At 39.9% G+C, this 15,000-nt stretch overlaps 3 protein-coding genes across 4 annotated transcripts in view; 2 read left to right on the top strand and 1 right to left on the bottom strand.

The window, feature by feature from the left end:
* gabpb2a (GA binding protein transcription factor subunit beta 2a) overlaps positions 1 to 10,442 on the top strand; it is an 11,943-nt gene extending 1,501 nt beyond the window's left edge. Inside the window, exons 2-8 of the mRNA XM_079232313.1 lie at positions 490 to 597; positions 7,027 to 7,194; positions 7,281 to 7,475; positions 8,190 to 8,343; positions 8,419 to 8,595; positions 9,007 to 9,122; positions 9,224 to 10,442. Coding sequence (XP_079088439.1) covers positions 490 to 597; positions 7,027 to 7,194; positions 7,281 to 7,475; positions 8,190 to 8,343; positions 8,419 to 8,595; positions 9,007 to 9,122; positions 9,224 to 9,568 — 1,263 coding nt within the window. The 3' untranslated portion in view covers positions 9,569 to 10,442. The remainder of the gene's footprint in view (positions 1 to 489; positions 598 to 7,026; positions 7,195 to 7,280; positions 7,476 to 8,189; positions 8,344 to 8,418; positions 8,596 to 9,006; positions 9,123 to 9,223) is intronic.
* Positions 1 to 15,000, bottom strand: part of plekho1a (pleckstrin homology domain containing, family O member 1a) — a gene marked incomplete at both ends in the record, with an annotated part of 111,687 nt that overhangs the window by 77,942 nt on the left and 18,745 nt on the right. The gene's annotated exons all lie outside the window — the stretch shown is intronic.
* anp32e (acidic (leucine-rich) nuclear phosphoprotein 32 family, member E) overlaps positions 12,414 to 15,000 on the top strand; it is a 4,810-nt gene continuing 2,223 nt past the window's right edge. Inside the window, exons 1-2 of one of the 2 annotated variants that reach the window (XM_079232470.1) lie at positions 12,414 to 12,547; positions 14,248 to 14,397. In XM_079232470.1, the coding sequence (XP_079088596.1) occupies positions 12,494 to 12,547; positions 14,248 to 14,397 (204 nt within the window). In that variant the 5' untranslated portion in view covers positions 12,414 to 12,493. Of the gene's footprint in view, positions 12,548 to 14,122; positions 14,152 to 14,247; positions 14,398 to 15,000 lie in introns of those variants that run through there. The other variant, XM_079232471.1, reaches the window with a different exon arrangement.

Here is a 15,000-nt window from a genome sequence, read left to right as displayed (position 1 = left end):
CCAACACGCCCATGTGGCCACCCAGTACTGTACACTACTCTGGTACAAGGAAAAGTACTACTACCACACTGTGCAATACTCTGGTACAAGGAAAAGTACCAATACCACGGTGTAAAACACTGATAAAAAGTACTAATACCACAGTGTAGAATACTCTGGTCAAAGTAATAATACCACAGTGTAAATTACTCTGATAAAAGTACTAATACCACAGTGTAAAATACTCTGATAAGAGTACTAATACCACAGTATGAAAGTACTAATACTGTACTGTTAAAATACTCTGCAACAAGTAAAAGTACTACTACCACACTCTAAATATAGTCTGGTAAAAGTCCTACAAGCACACAAAGTTGAGTGAGTACTTGTACTTTGTTGGTTGAAGTACTGTGACATCATGAAAGCAAACACGTGAAAGTGATGAACAGAAGTTTAGTTTCCTAAGACGCATTCAAGGACTCAACCCGGTTTGTTGTTGTTGTTGTTTAGATGTCGCTGGTGGACCTGGGGAAGCGTCTGCTGGAGGCGGCTCGGAAAGGTCAAGACGACGAGGTCAGGAGCCTGATGGCCAACGGAGCACCCTTCACCACCGACTGGGTACAGATATGATGTATTATACATTATATAGAGACTGGGTACATATATTATACATTATATAGAGACTGGGTACAGATATGATGTATTATACATTATATAGAGACTGGGTACATATATTATACATTATATAGAGACTGGGTACATATATTATACATTATATAGAGACTGGGTACATATATTATACATTATATAGAGACTGGGTACATATATTATACATTATATAGAGACTGGGTACAGATATTATATATTATACATTATATAGAGACTGGGTACATATATTATACATTATATAGAGACTGGTTACATATATTATACATTATATAGAGACTGGGTACATATATTATACATTATATAGAGACTGGGTACATATATTATACATTATATAGAGACTGGGTACATATATTATACATTATATAGAGACTGGGTACATATATTATACATTATATAGAGACTGGTTACATATATTATACATTATATAGAGACTGGGTACATATATTATACATTATATAGAGACTGGTTACATATATTATACATTATATAGAGACTGGGTACATATATTATACATTATATAGAGACTGGGTACATATATTATACATTATATAGAGACTGGTTACATATATTATACATTATATAGAGACTGGGTACATATATTATACATTATATAGAGACTGGTTACATATATTATACATTATATAGAGACTGGGTACATATATTATACATTATATAGAGACTGGTTACATATATTATACATTATATAGAGACTGGGTACATATATTATACATTATATAGAGACTGGGTACAGATATGATGTATTATACATTATATAGAGACTGGTTACATATATTATACATTATATAGAGACTGGGTACAGATATGATGTATTATACATTATATAGAGACTGGGTACATATATTATACATTATATAGAGACTGGGTACAGATATGATGTATTATACATTATATAGAGACTGGGTTCATATATTATACATTATATAGAGACTGGGTACATATATTATACATTATATAGAGACTGGGTACATATATTATACATTATATAGAGACTGGGTACATATATTATACATTATATAGAGACTGGGTACATATATTATACATTATATAGAGACTGGGTACATATATTATACATTATATAGAGACTGGGTACAGATATTATACATTATATAGAGACTGGGTACATATATTATACATTATATAGAGACTGGGTACATATATTATACATTATATAGAGACTGGGTACATATATTATACATTATATAGAGACTGGGTACATATATTATACATTATATAGAGACTGGGTACATATATTATACATTATATAGAGACTGGGTACATATATTATACATTATATAGAGACTGGGTACAGATATGATGTATTATACATTATATAGAGACTGGGTACATATATTATACATTATATAGAGACTGGGTACATATATTATACATTATATAGAGACTGGGTACATATATTATACATTATATAGAGACTGGGTACATATATTATACATTATATAGAGACTGGGTACATATATTATACATTATATAGAGACTGGGTACATATATTATACATTATATAGAGACTGGGTACAGATATTATATATTATACATTATATAGAGACTGGGTACATATATTATACATTATATAGAGACTGGGTACATATATTATACATTATATAGAGACTGGGTTCATATATTATACATTATATAGAGACTGGGTACATATATTATACATTATATAGAGACTGGTTACATATATTATACATTATATAGAGACTGGTTACATATATTATACATTATATAGAGACTGGGTACATATATTATACATTATATAGAGACTGGGTACAGATATGATGTATTATACATTATATAGAGACTGGTTACATATATTATACATTATATAGAGACTGGGTACAGATATGATGTATTATACATTATATAGAGACTGGGTACATATATTATACATTATATAGAGACTGGGTACATATATTATACATTATATAGAGACTGGGTACATATATTATACATTATATAGAGACTGGGTACATATATTATACATTATATAGAGACTGGTTACATATATTATACATTATATAGAGACTGGGTACATATATTATACATTATATAGAGACTGGTTACATATATTATACATTATATAGAGACTGGGTACATATATTATACATTATATAGAGACTGGGTACATATATTATACATTATATAGAGACTGGTTACATATATTATACATTATATAGAGACTGGGTACATATATTATACATTATATAGAGACTGGGTACAGATATTATATATTATACATTATATAGAGACTGGGTACATATATTATACATTATATAGAGACTGGTTACATATATTATACATTATATAGAGACTGGGTACATATATTATACATTATATAGAGACTGGTTACATATATTATACATTATATAGAGACTGGGTACATATATTATACATTATATAGAGACTGGGTACAGATATGATGTATTATACATTATATAGAGACTGGTTACATATATTATACATTATATAGAGACTGGGTACAGATATGATGTATTATACATTATATAGAGACTGGGTACATATATTATACATTATATAGAGACTGGGTACATATATTATACATTATATAGAGACTGGGTACATATATTATACATTATATAGAGACTGGGTACATATATTATACATTATATAGAGACTGGTTACATATATTATACATTATATAGAGACTGGGTACATATATTATACATTATATAGAGACTGGGTACAGATATTATATATTATACATTATATAGAGACTGGGTACATATATTATACATTATATAGAGACTGGGTACATATATTATACATTATATAGAGACTGGGTTCATATATTATACATTATATAGAGACTGGGTACATATATTATACATTATATAGAGACTGGTTACATATATTATACATTATATAGAGACTGGTTACATATATTATACATTATATAGAGACTGGGTACAGATATGATGTATTATACATTATATAGAGACTGGTTACATATATTATACATTATATAGAGACTGGGTACAGATATGATGTATTATACATTATATAGAGACTGGGTACATATATTATACATTATATAGAGACTGGGTACAGATATGATGTATTATACATTATATAGAGACTGGGTACATATATTATACATTATATAGAGACTGGGTACAGATATGATGTATTATACATTATATAGAGACTGGGTACATATATTATACATTATATAGAGACTGGGTACAGATATGATGTATTATACATTATATAGAGACTGGTTACATATATTATACATTATATAGAGACTGGGTACAGATATGATGTATTATACATTATATAGAGACTGGGTACATATATTATACATTATATAGAGACTGGGTACATATATTATACATTATATAGAGACTGGGTACATATATTATACATTATATAGAGACTGGGTACAGATATTATATATTATACATTATATAGAGACTGGGTACATATATTATACATTATATAGAGACTGGGTACAGATATTATATATTATACATTATATAGAGACTGGGTACATATATTATACATTATATAGAGACTGGGTACATATATTATACATTATATAGAGACTGGGTTCATATATTATACATTATATAGAGACTGGGTACATATATTATACATTATATAGAGACTGGTTACATATATTATACATTATATAGAGACTGGTTACATATATTATACATTATATAGAGACTGGGTACAGATATGATGTATTATACATTATATAGAGACTGGGTACATATATTATACATTATATAGAGACTGGGTACAGATATGATGTATTATACATTATATAGAGACTGGGTACATATATTATACATTATATAGAGACTGGGTACAGATATGATGTATTATACATTATATAGAGACTGGTTACATATATTATACATTATATAGAGACTGGGTACAGATATGATGTATTATACATTATATAGAGACTGGTTACATATATTATACATTATATAGAGACTGGGTACAGATATGATGTATTATACATTATATAGAGACTGGGTACATATATTATACATTATATAGAGACTGGGTACATATATTATACATTATATAGAGACTGGGTACATATATTATACATTATATAGAGACTGGGTACATATATTATACATTATATAGAGACTGGTTACATATATTATACATTATATAGAGACTGGTTACATATATTATACATTATATAGAGACTGGGTACATATATTATACATTATATAGAGGCTGGGTTCATATATTATACATTATATAGAGACTGGGTACATATATTATACATTATATAGAGACTGGTTACATATATTATACATTATATAGAGGCTGGGTTCATATATTATACATTATATAGAGACTGGGTACATATATTATGCATTATATAGAGACTGGGTACAGATATGATATATTATACATTATATAGAGACTGGGTACATATATTATACATTATATAGAGACTGGGTACATATATTATACATTATATAGAGACTGGGTACAGATATGATGTATTATGCATTATATAGAGACTGGGTACATATATTATACATTATATAGAGACTGGGTACATATATTATACATTATATAGAGACTGGGTACAGATATTATATATTATACATTATATAGAGACTGGGTACATATATTATACATTATATAGAGACTGGGTACATATATTATACATTATATAGAGACTGGGTACATATATTATACATTATATAGAGACTGGGTACATATATTATACATTATATAGAGACTGGGTACATATATTATACATTATATAGAGACTGGGTACATATATTATACATTATGTAGAGACTGGGTACATATATTATGCATTATATAGAGACTGGGTACATATATTATACATTATATAGAGACTGGGTACATATATTATACATTATATAGAGACTGGGTACATATATTATACATTATATAGAGACTGGGTACATATATTATACATTATATAGAGACTGGGTACATATATTATACATTATATAGAGACTGGGTACATATATTATGCATTATATAGAGACTGGGTACATATATTATACATTATATAGAGACTGGGTACATATATTATACATTATATAGAGACTGGGTACATATATTATACATTATATAGAGACTGGTTACATATATTATACATTATATAGAGACTGGGTACATATATTATACATTATATAGAGGCTGGGTTCATATATTATACATTATATAGAGGCTGGGTTCATATATTATACATTATATAGAGACTGGGTACATATATTATGCATTATATAGAGACTGGGTACAGATATGATATATTATACATTATATAGAGACTGGGTACATATATTATACATTATATAGAGACTGGGTACATATATTATACATTATATAGAGACTGGGTACAGATATTATACATTATATAGAGACTGGGTACATATATTATATATTATACATTATATAGAGACTGGGTACATATATTATACATTATATAGAGACTGGGTACATATATTATATAGAGTACTATAGTTGACCACCGACTGGGTGAGTTATATATATTATATATGATTATTAAATCTGATTATACGTGTATATTAATATGATATTCCTGTATATTACTACTATATGTCTCCTAGCTGGGCACGTCCCTGTGTATATTAAACATGCTTATACCTGTATATTAACATATTATACCTGTATATAAACATATTATACATGTATATAAACATAATACCCTGTACATTAACATGATTATACATGTTTATAAACATATTATACATGTATACAAACCTAATACCCTGTACATTAACATGATTATACATGTTTATATACATATATAAACATAATACCCTGTACATAAACATGATTGTACATGTTTATAAACATATTATACATAAACATATACCCTATATATAAAAACATGATTGTACATGTTTATAAACATATTATACATGTACATAAACATATACCCTGTATATAAACATGACACCATGCACATTAACATGGCTATACATGTTTACAAACATGGCTATACATGTCTATAAACATGATTATACCTGTTTATAGACATGACTATACATGTTTACAAACATGGCTATACATGTCTATAAACATGATTATACCTGTTTATAGACATGACTATACATGTTTACAAACATGTCTATACATGTTTACAGACAAGTTTATACATGTTTATAAACATGTATAATCGTGTTTGCAATTATGATTATACATGTCCATAAACATGATTGTTCAGGTTTATAAACATGATTGTTCAGGTTTATAGACATGATTATGCATGTTTATAGACATGATTATGCATGTTTATAAACATGATACCCTGTACATTAACATGATACCCTGTACATCTCCTAGCTGGGCACGTCCCCGCTCCACCTGGCGGCCCAACACGGTCACTACTCTACGGCCGACGTGCTGCTGAGAGCCGGCGTGAGCCGAGACGCCCGCACCAAGGTGGACCGCACGCCGCTGCACATGGCGGCCGCCGAGGGCCACACGGTCATCGTGGAGCTGCTGGTCCGAGTGAGGCCCCGCGATGCTGTCGTGATAACATGTTCAGATGCATTCTGGGTAGTGGCCTCCGGTCTCTAACGCCCGTCTCCTTGCAGAGCGGCGCCGACATCAACGCCAAGGACATGCTGAAGATGACGGCGCTGCACTGGGCGGCGCAGCACGCGCACCACGGCGTGGCCGAGACGCTCATCAAGCACGGGGCCGACGTGCACACGCTCAGCAAGTTCGACAAGACGCCCTTCGACATCGCCGTGGACGTCCAGAACACGGAGCTGATGCTGCTGCTGCAGGTCTGACCTCTGACCTTTTGCTACTGGCACTGTTTATATTCACCTGTGGGTTTAGTGGCTTAATACAAGTAGAACAACATGTATCTTATTCCTAGGTTATGAGATAATATATCAATAATACATTACAATATACCATAATTGTACTACCTTAAAATTAAATGATAAGAAAATTATCAAATATAGATGTATTAAAATAATTGCAATTTAATTTGTATGTTTTTATCAATATTGTTGCTCGTTTTCTAAATGTATGTAATAATATTAGTTGGATATTTTTTGCTTAATATAAATATATGTGTATGTGTATTTAGGGCGGGGCTAAAGGTGGATTGACAGGGGATGCTTTAGGGCAGGGCTACAGGGTGATTGACAGGGGATGCTTTAGGGTGGGGCTACAGGGTGATTGACAGGGGATGCTTTAGGGTGGGGCTACAGGGTGATTGACAGGGGATGCTTTAGGGCAGGGCTACAGGGTGATTGACAGGGGATGCTTTAGGGTGGGGCTACAGGGTGATTGACAGGGGATGCTTTAGGGCGGGGCTACAGGGTGATTGACAGGTTGACACCAGAGACGTATACGGCGTCTCTGTGTCACTCCTCAGTCCATATATGGTCACTTCCTGTTCACTGGCTGATAACAAACCGGTTGAGTTCCCTCCTCGGTTCTCTTCCGTTCCGTTGAGGGAGAACGTTCCGCACTTTTCGTCTCCGCAGGAGGGCATGCAGAACCAGGTGAACATGAACCAGGTGAGCATGAACGTGGACACCGGCGGCGGCGCCAACCAGCCTCAGTTCATCATCCAGGGCCTCCCCGGCCTGCAGGGCGGCGTGGTCAACCTGGCCGAGCTGCTCAACAAAGCCCACGCAGGTGAGCCGCCGGCACGCAGCCCCGCCCGCCTTCTGACTTTAAAATGGCCGCCGTAACGCTACGTGTTCCCCGCAGGTGACTCGGAGGAAGCCATGGCCGCCAGCGCGCTGGACTCCAGCATCCAGCACGCCACCGTGGTCAACGAGGGCGGCCAGCGGGTCATCACCATCGTCACGGACCAGCACGGCAACCTGCAGACCACCGGGGGCATGGCGCCGCCCTTCTTTGTGACCATGCAGCACGGCCAGCAGAGTGCGTAGTACACGAGTATACACACAAATATATGTATGTCTATACGTGGTGTTTGGCGGCGAAGAAGGGGCCACCAAGCACCACGTATAGACGATGAACTACCGTAAAGGCAGGTTACTAGCTAGCAAGCGCTTGCTCCCCGCTGCTGCTGCTACTGCCCGCGTCCCCTCTGCCCAAGTCGGGTGTCGAGCCGGGGCTGGTCCCGCTACCCTCGGTGGTTGTCTGGTAGCTAGCGGAAGTTAGCAGAGAGCTAGCTGGCTACAGCGGGGAGCAAACGGGGACACTGACCGAAGGTAGAAGCGGCTTGTAACCCGACTTTTACGTTATACATAAAACACGTGTGTATATATATGTGTATATATTGTGTATTATATATATATATATATATATATATATATTGTGTATTATCAGTGCTGGCGGTGCCGGCCAACAGCGTGACTGAGGAGGTGGTGACGGAGGAGCCTCAGGCTCCGCCCACCAGGAAGAGGAAGCTGGAGGTCAACAACCACAGCAACGCCGGAGAGACGGTGAGCGGGCCGCTGTGTTGTGTTGTTGTTGCTTTGTTATGTTGATGTGTTGTTGCATTGTTATGTTTTGTGTTGTTGTGTTAATGTTGTTTGTTTTGCAGGAGCTGCTCCAGCGTCAGCTGCAGGAGGCCAACAGGAAGGCTCAGGAGTATCGGCAGCAGCTGATGCGTAAGGAGCAGGAGGCGGAGGAGTACCGCGTGAAGCTGGAGGCCATGTCGCAGTCTCACGCCGCCGCTAACGCCGCAGCTAGCGCCGCCGCCACCGCTAGCCCGGAGGAGGTGGTGGGAGGCGAGGAGGACGAGGAGGAGGAGGAAGAGGAGGCCGGCCTGGTGGAGGAGGAGGGGGAGATGGTGGTGCTGCAGGAGGGAGGCATCATCATGGAGGGAGACGAGGGCCAGGTCACGCTGGTGGAGACCGGGGCCGAGGCCACCGAGGTCAGCTCCTAACGGGGGGTGGAGGAGCTAAGGGCGGCCATTTTGAGTCCCCAAAGACCACAAGGAGGATGAGGAGCCACATAGAGGAGGGGCAACACGGCTCCCAGGACCACCAGCGAAACAGACTTAACAATACACCGTCTCCTGCACCATTTTGAGTCCCCAAAGACCACATGGAGGAGGAGCAACACGCCTCCCAGAACCACCACCAAAAACAGACTTGACAAGACACCATTTTGAATCCCTGAAATATTTGGTGATGACGCTTCCCGAAGGGGAAACAAAATGTCTTCTCCAAGAGAACGGGAGGAAGAGGAGGGGCTGAAATCAGACTGGACCGACAGGATGGAGGAGTTCCCACTAACTGAATGCCTTCGCAAGCGGGATGCAAAATGGCTGCTGCAGAAGGGAATGAAGGTGAATACCAACCGAGGAGGGCAATAATCCTCACACTCTAAATAAAGCCCTCCCTGAGGCAGCCATGTCTGTTCCTGGACGTCGCTTTAACGCTCCATTTTGCTTCCCCGGGTGAGCTCGAGTCAGCAGTAATGATCACTGAACCCGATGCCCGTGCAGCAGCAGCTGAGACTCGTTTGTCACTCCACACTTCCTCCTGTGTTTATTTTGGATCCCAGGTGGTTGCACCATTGAAATCCTTTTGTATCTCCTTCATGTCCATCTGGTCGGCGGTCCTTTGCGTCTCCGGGGCCACGGTAAACCTTTTTGAAGCCCGGCTACTCGAACCTCGCTGTTGCACCATTTTGCTTCCCTAGAAGCGGACGAAAGGATCCTTTGGACACCAAGAGAACTCTGAACGGCTTTTCCATTTCATGTCTTCGTTGTTTATAATGGGTTTTGTTTTGGGATCTGATGAAATCATGTTTAAGAGCACACAAAGGGGGCGGGGCAAACAGAAAGGGGCGGGGCTTCCAAACGGTGCCGTCTGACTCAACGGGAACCTTTTAGTTTCGTTCGGTCGCTCCTCAGCCAGACGATTGATGTTCGACCAGAGAACTCTCCTTCATTCCCGTACTGAACCCTATCCATGGTTTTCATTATCAATGACTGACTGATTGATTGGTTGAGTCTTAGTTTAGAACGATCCCCATCAGAGTCTCTTAAAGTCCAAAAAGAGATTTAAATTCCTGTCACGGGAAAACTAAATGTTCCCGTTGAAGAACCTGCAATGAAGAAACATCAAAGTTGTTGCTGTTGACATCAATGTCCAGGTCATCTATTGATTAGTGATCAATAATGCATTATTCCTTTAGAGGAGCTTCTGCCCGTTTACCCCTTTAGCCACATTACATTCCTGCTGGGACTCCACTTCCTGCTCCGCCTGAGAGGAAGTGGGTTCTGATCATGTTATTGATCGCTTCCTGTCAGCTATTGATCGCTTCCTGTCAGCTATTGATCACTGCCTGTCAGCTATTGATCACTGCCTGTCAGCTATTGATCACTTCCTGTCAGCTATTGATCACTTCCTGTCAGCTATTGATCGCTTCCTGTCAGCTATTGATCACTTCCTGTCAGCTATTGATCACTTCCTGTCAGCTATTGATCGCTTCCTGTCAGCTATTGATCGCTTCCTGTCAGCCGGTCGCCCCGCCTCGTTCCCGATCATTTGAGTTGAGTACGATAGTTATTTTTATACGCTCAGCAAAGCCAACCTTTTCTATGTACATATTAAAGTTGTATTTTTGTAACTGTACCTGAATGCTTCACCGTGATGATGATGATGATGATGATGATGGCTGCATTGGTAATCTGAAATATAAACGCATTGCTTTTTTTGAACTTTCTTGTGTTTTTTTGAAGCTTTTAAACAGCGACGCCTGAACTCAGCACGAGGCGTTCAGGTGACGACTGAACCACGAGCTGGTTGTGTTTAAATCATTGTGGGTCCACAACGAGGTGAAACACAAAACATGTCGGGACTCATTCATTGCGTTAAATAAATAGTTTTAAACGGTCAAGTTTAACCCTTTTAAATATTTTATTTGTATATTTTCTTCATAAATGTCATTTGTTGACGTTGCGAGCTACATTTATTTTTCATAGAATAAATGAAACGTCCTCCACAGTGAAGACATGATAGAAGCAGCTTATATTAAAGATGTTTTGTTCAAAGTCGTTTTGACCTTGGAGGGTTGAAAGCTCTGGAACAGCTGCTAAAGGGCCGTGTTGTTTTAACAGCGGCAGCTTGTTTGTTTTATTTATTTTACCTTCACTAAATGGTAAGTTACTGTTTTCATTTAATGCTATTGTTATTATGATTGTTATTTAAATAACATGTTTCCCGTCGTCTTTAATCAGATTAAAGAGTTTATAATCTGATAATCTAATTTCTTTCATATCCAGAGCTTTCGCCCACATTCTGCCGTCGTTGACTCTGGACCGATGTACGATAAAGGTCAAAACCAGTAAGTGGACCTTGAGTTACCTTTAGTCTAACGTCTAGTCGGCCTCTGGAGCTTTTGAGCGCACCACAAGGTCTTCCTCTGCTGTACCATGAAGTCCACTGAAAGCCCATTAAAGGGACTCTTACACTTTAACAGGGACAAACTTATTGATTTAAATGAAAATGATGAGTGCTGAAGTTAGTGATCATTTAAATATAAATCTGGATTAATCCCTGATATTTGACTACAGCTCCCATCAGGCTGGTTTCAGGGATGTTCCCGCCCAGCTCGTGGATTAACGGCCCGATCAAAGTCCTGATTGACGTGCCCCGCTGACCAATCGGAAGCGGCGGAGGGGACGCGCGCTCGGCCAACCCCGTGCCAGAGGGGGCGGGCCCACACTGAGGAGGGGGCGGGGCCAGAGCGCGAGGTATCATGGAGGATCAGTAGGCAGACTGAGGCCATCAGAGGAGAGCAGCCGCCGCTCCGATCCCCGGGAGATCCTCAGCCGCTCGCCGCACGACACCTTCCCGCCATGGACATGAAGAAGAGGATCACCCTGGAGCTGCGGAACCGGAGCCCGGCGGAGGTGAGTCGGCTCTTTTTATCGGAGTAATGTTTGTAAAACTGTTGCCTGAAATAGCGATCCGGAGCCCGGCTGGCTGTTTGATCTGAACCGATGACCGTTGGCTTGATGTCGTCCCCAGCTCTCTTAAGCGGTCGTTGGCTTAAGAGAGCCGGGTCCCCGGCTCTCTTAAGCCAACGGTCATCGGTTCAGATCCCAGCGGAGCCGCGAACAGTTGACTGTTGGTCCGTCTTAAAACAGCGGGAGGAGCTGGTGGAACCGGTCACCGGGGAGGTAGACGCGCTACCGGGAGAAGCTCCGGAACATACGGGTCTTCAGGGGACCGACCGGAGCGGGAGTTTAACGGGGGCTCGCGCGACCTTTTTTTTTTTTTTTACAACAACGACATCCGCTGCTCCGTCGGACATTTTAAGTCGCTAACGGCTTAAAACTTCGACGGAAACGTCTCGTTTCCGGACGTTTTACAACAACAAAAACTCAAAATAATCCTCGTTAAATTCGGTTTATAATTTAATGTCACTTTGCTCGCTCTCTTTCTCCGTCGACGTTTCGCGGGCTGCCCGGCTCGCGCGCTCACAGACATTTTGAGTGGGGGAAGCGCGTGTCCGGCGGCTTAATGTACAGGGAGCCGATTAGCGCGCGTTCTACGGGGTTTGTTTAAAAGGCCGCGCGCGTAACAAAATGGCGTTCCTCGACTCAGATTTAACGTCTTAATATCTATGAAATAGTGATTTAAATGTAAAACACGGTTTCTATAAAGCAGTCGGAGCTCCGCGTGTGTGATGACGTTATATAACCGGACTACGCGTGCGCGCGCACGTGCTCACCGATCAGCTTTAAATCAAACTTGCGAATTTACAAACTAAACTTCCTTGTGTCATGTTAGGGGGCGACAGATGGGGTGTGTGTGTGTGTGTGTGGGGGGGTGGGGGGTTCAGCGCTCACACACTGCATGTAGATTATAGTGGGTTAAACCTCCACACGCACGCGCACACAGTGTGACGGCGTCCTGGTTGGCCTGCAGCTGAAACACTTGAGTTACATAAGCAGAAGAACCAGAGTAACTCTGGGTACTAAAACCACATCTGCGTGTATTTATTTATTATTATTATGAATAATAAATCTCTGTTCTGTTACTGGCTGACGTGATTTGACCACCGCATCATTTTGTAAACAGAAATATGAGATACAGTGACATCATTGTGATGTGAAGACCTCTGTGTGTAAAGTGGGTTTGTAGTTGATGATTTCCTCCTGCTGATCACTGATTGGTCCGTCTGATCTGCTGATCACTGATTGGTCCGTCTGATCTGCTGATCACTGATTGGTCCGTCTGATCTGCTGATCACTGATTGGTCCGTCTGATCTGCTGATCACTGATTGGTCCGTCTGATCTGCTGATCACTGATTGGTCCGTCTGATCAGCTGATCACTGATTGGTCCGTCTGATCAGCTGATCACTGATTGGTCCGTCTGATCAGCTGATCACTGATTGGTCCGTCTGATCAGCTGATCACTGATTGGTCCGTCTAATTTAACAGATGGATGTCTGGTCCCCTGGTGGCCGTTAGAGGAACAGAAGCGTGTCTTTAGTCACTAACCTGAAGGTCAGCAGGTCCTTAGATGACCGAGAGGCGTTTAAAAGACCTTAAAGCGGTCGGGGAGCTTAACCCCAACGTCTGGTGTATTGATCATTGATCCAGATAGCGGAGCTGGTGGTGGACAACAGCCGCTCTGCAGACGGAGAGGTGGAAGGTCTGACGGACAGCTTCACGGAGCTGGAGTTCCTCAGCATGGTGAACGTGGGCCTGAGCTCTCTGGCCAAGCTGCCTGCTCTGCCCAAGCTCCACAAGGTACACACACACACACACTGCCCAAGCTCCACAAGGTACACACACACACACTGCCCAAGCTCCACAAGGTACACACACACACACTGCCCAAGCTCCACAAGGTACACACACACACACTGCCCAAGCTCCACAAGGTACACACACACACACACACACTGCCCAAGCTCCACAAGGTACACACACACACACACACACTGCCCAAGCTCCACAAGGTACACACACACACACACTGCCCAAGCTCCACAAGGTACACACACACACACACACTGCCCAAGCTCCACAAGGTACACACACACACACTGCCCAAGCTCCACAAGGTACACACACACACACTGCCCAAGCTCCACAAGGTACACACACACACACTGCCCAAGCTCCACAAGGTACACACACACACACTGCCCAAGCTCCACAAGGTACACACACACACACTGCCCAAGCTCCACAAGGTACACACACACACACACTGCCCAAGCTCCACAAGGTACACACACACACACACACTGCCCAAGCTCCACAAGGTACACACACACTGCCCAAGCTCCACAAGGTACACACACACACACTGCCCAAGCTCCACAAGGTCATAAACCGTTCTACATT

The sequence above is a fragment of the Taurulus bubalis genome, assembly GCF_910589615.1.
Source record: "Taurulus bubalis genome assembly, chromosome: 16".
Taxonomy (NCBI): domain Eukaryota; kingdom Metazoa; phylum Chordata; class Actinopteri; order Perciformes; family Cottidae; genus Taurulus; species Taurulus bubalis.
This window is presented reverse-complemented; position numbering and strand designations above follow the sequence as displayed.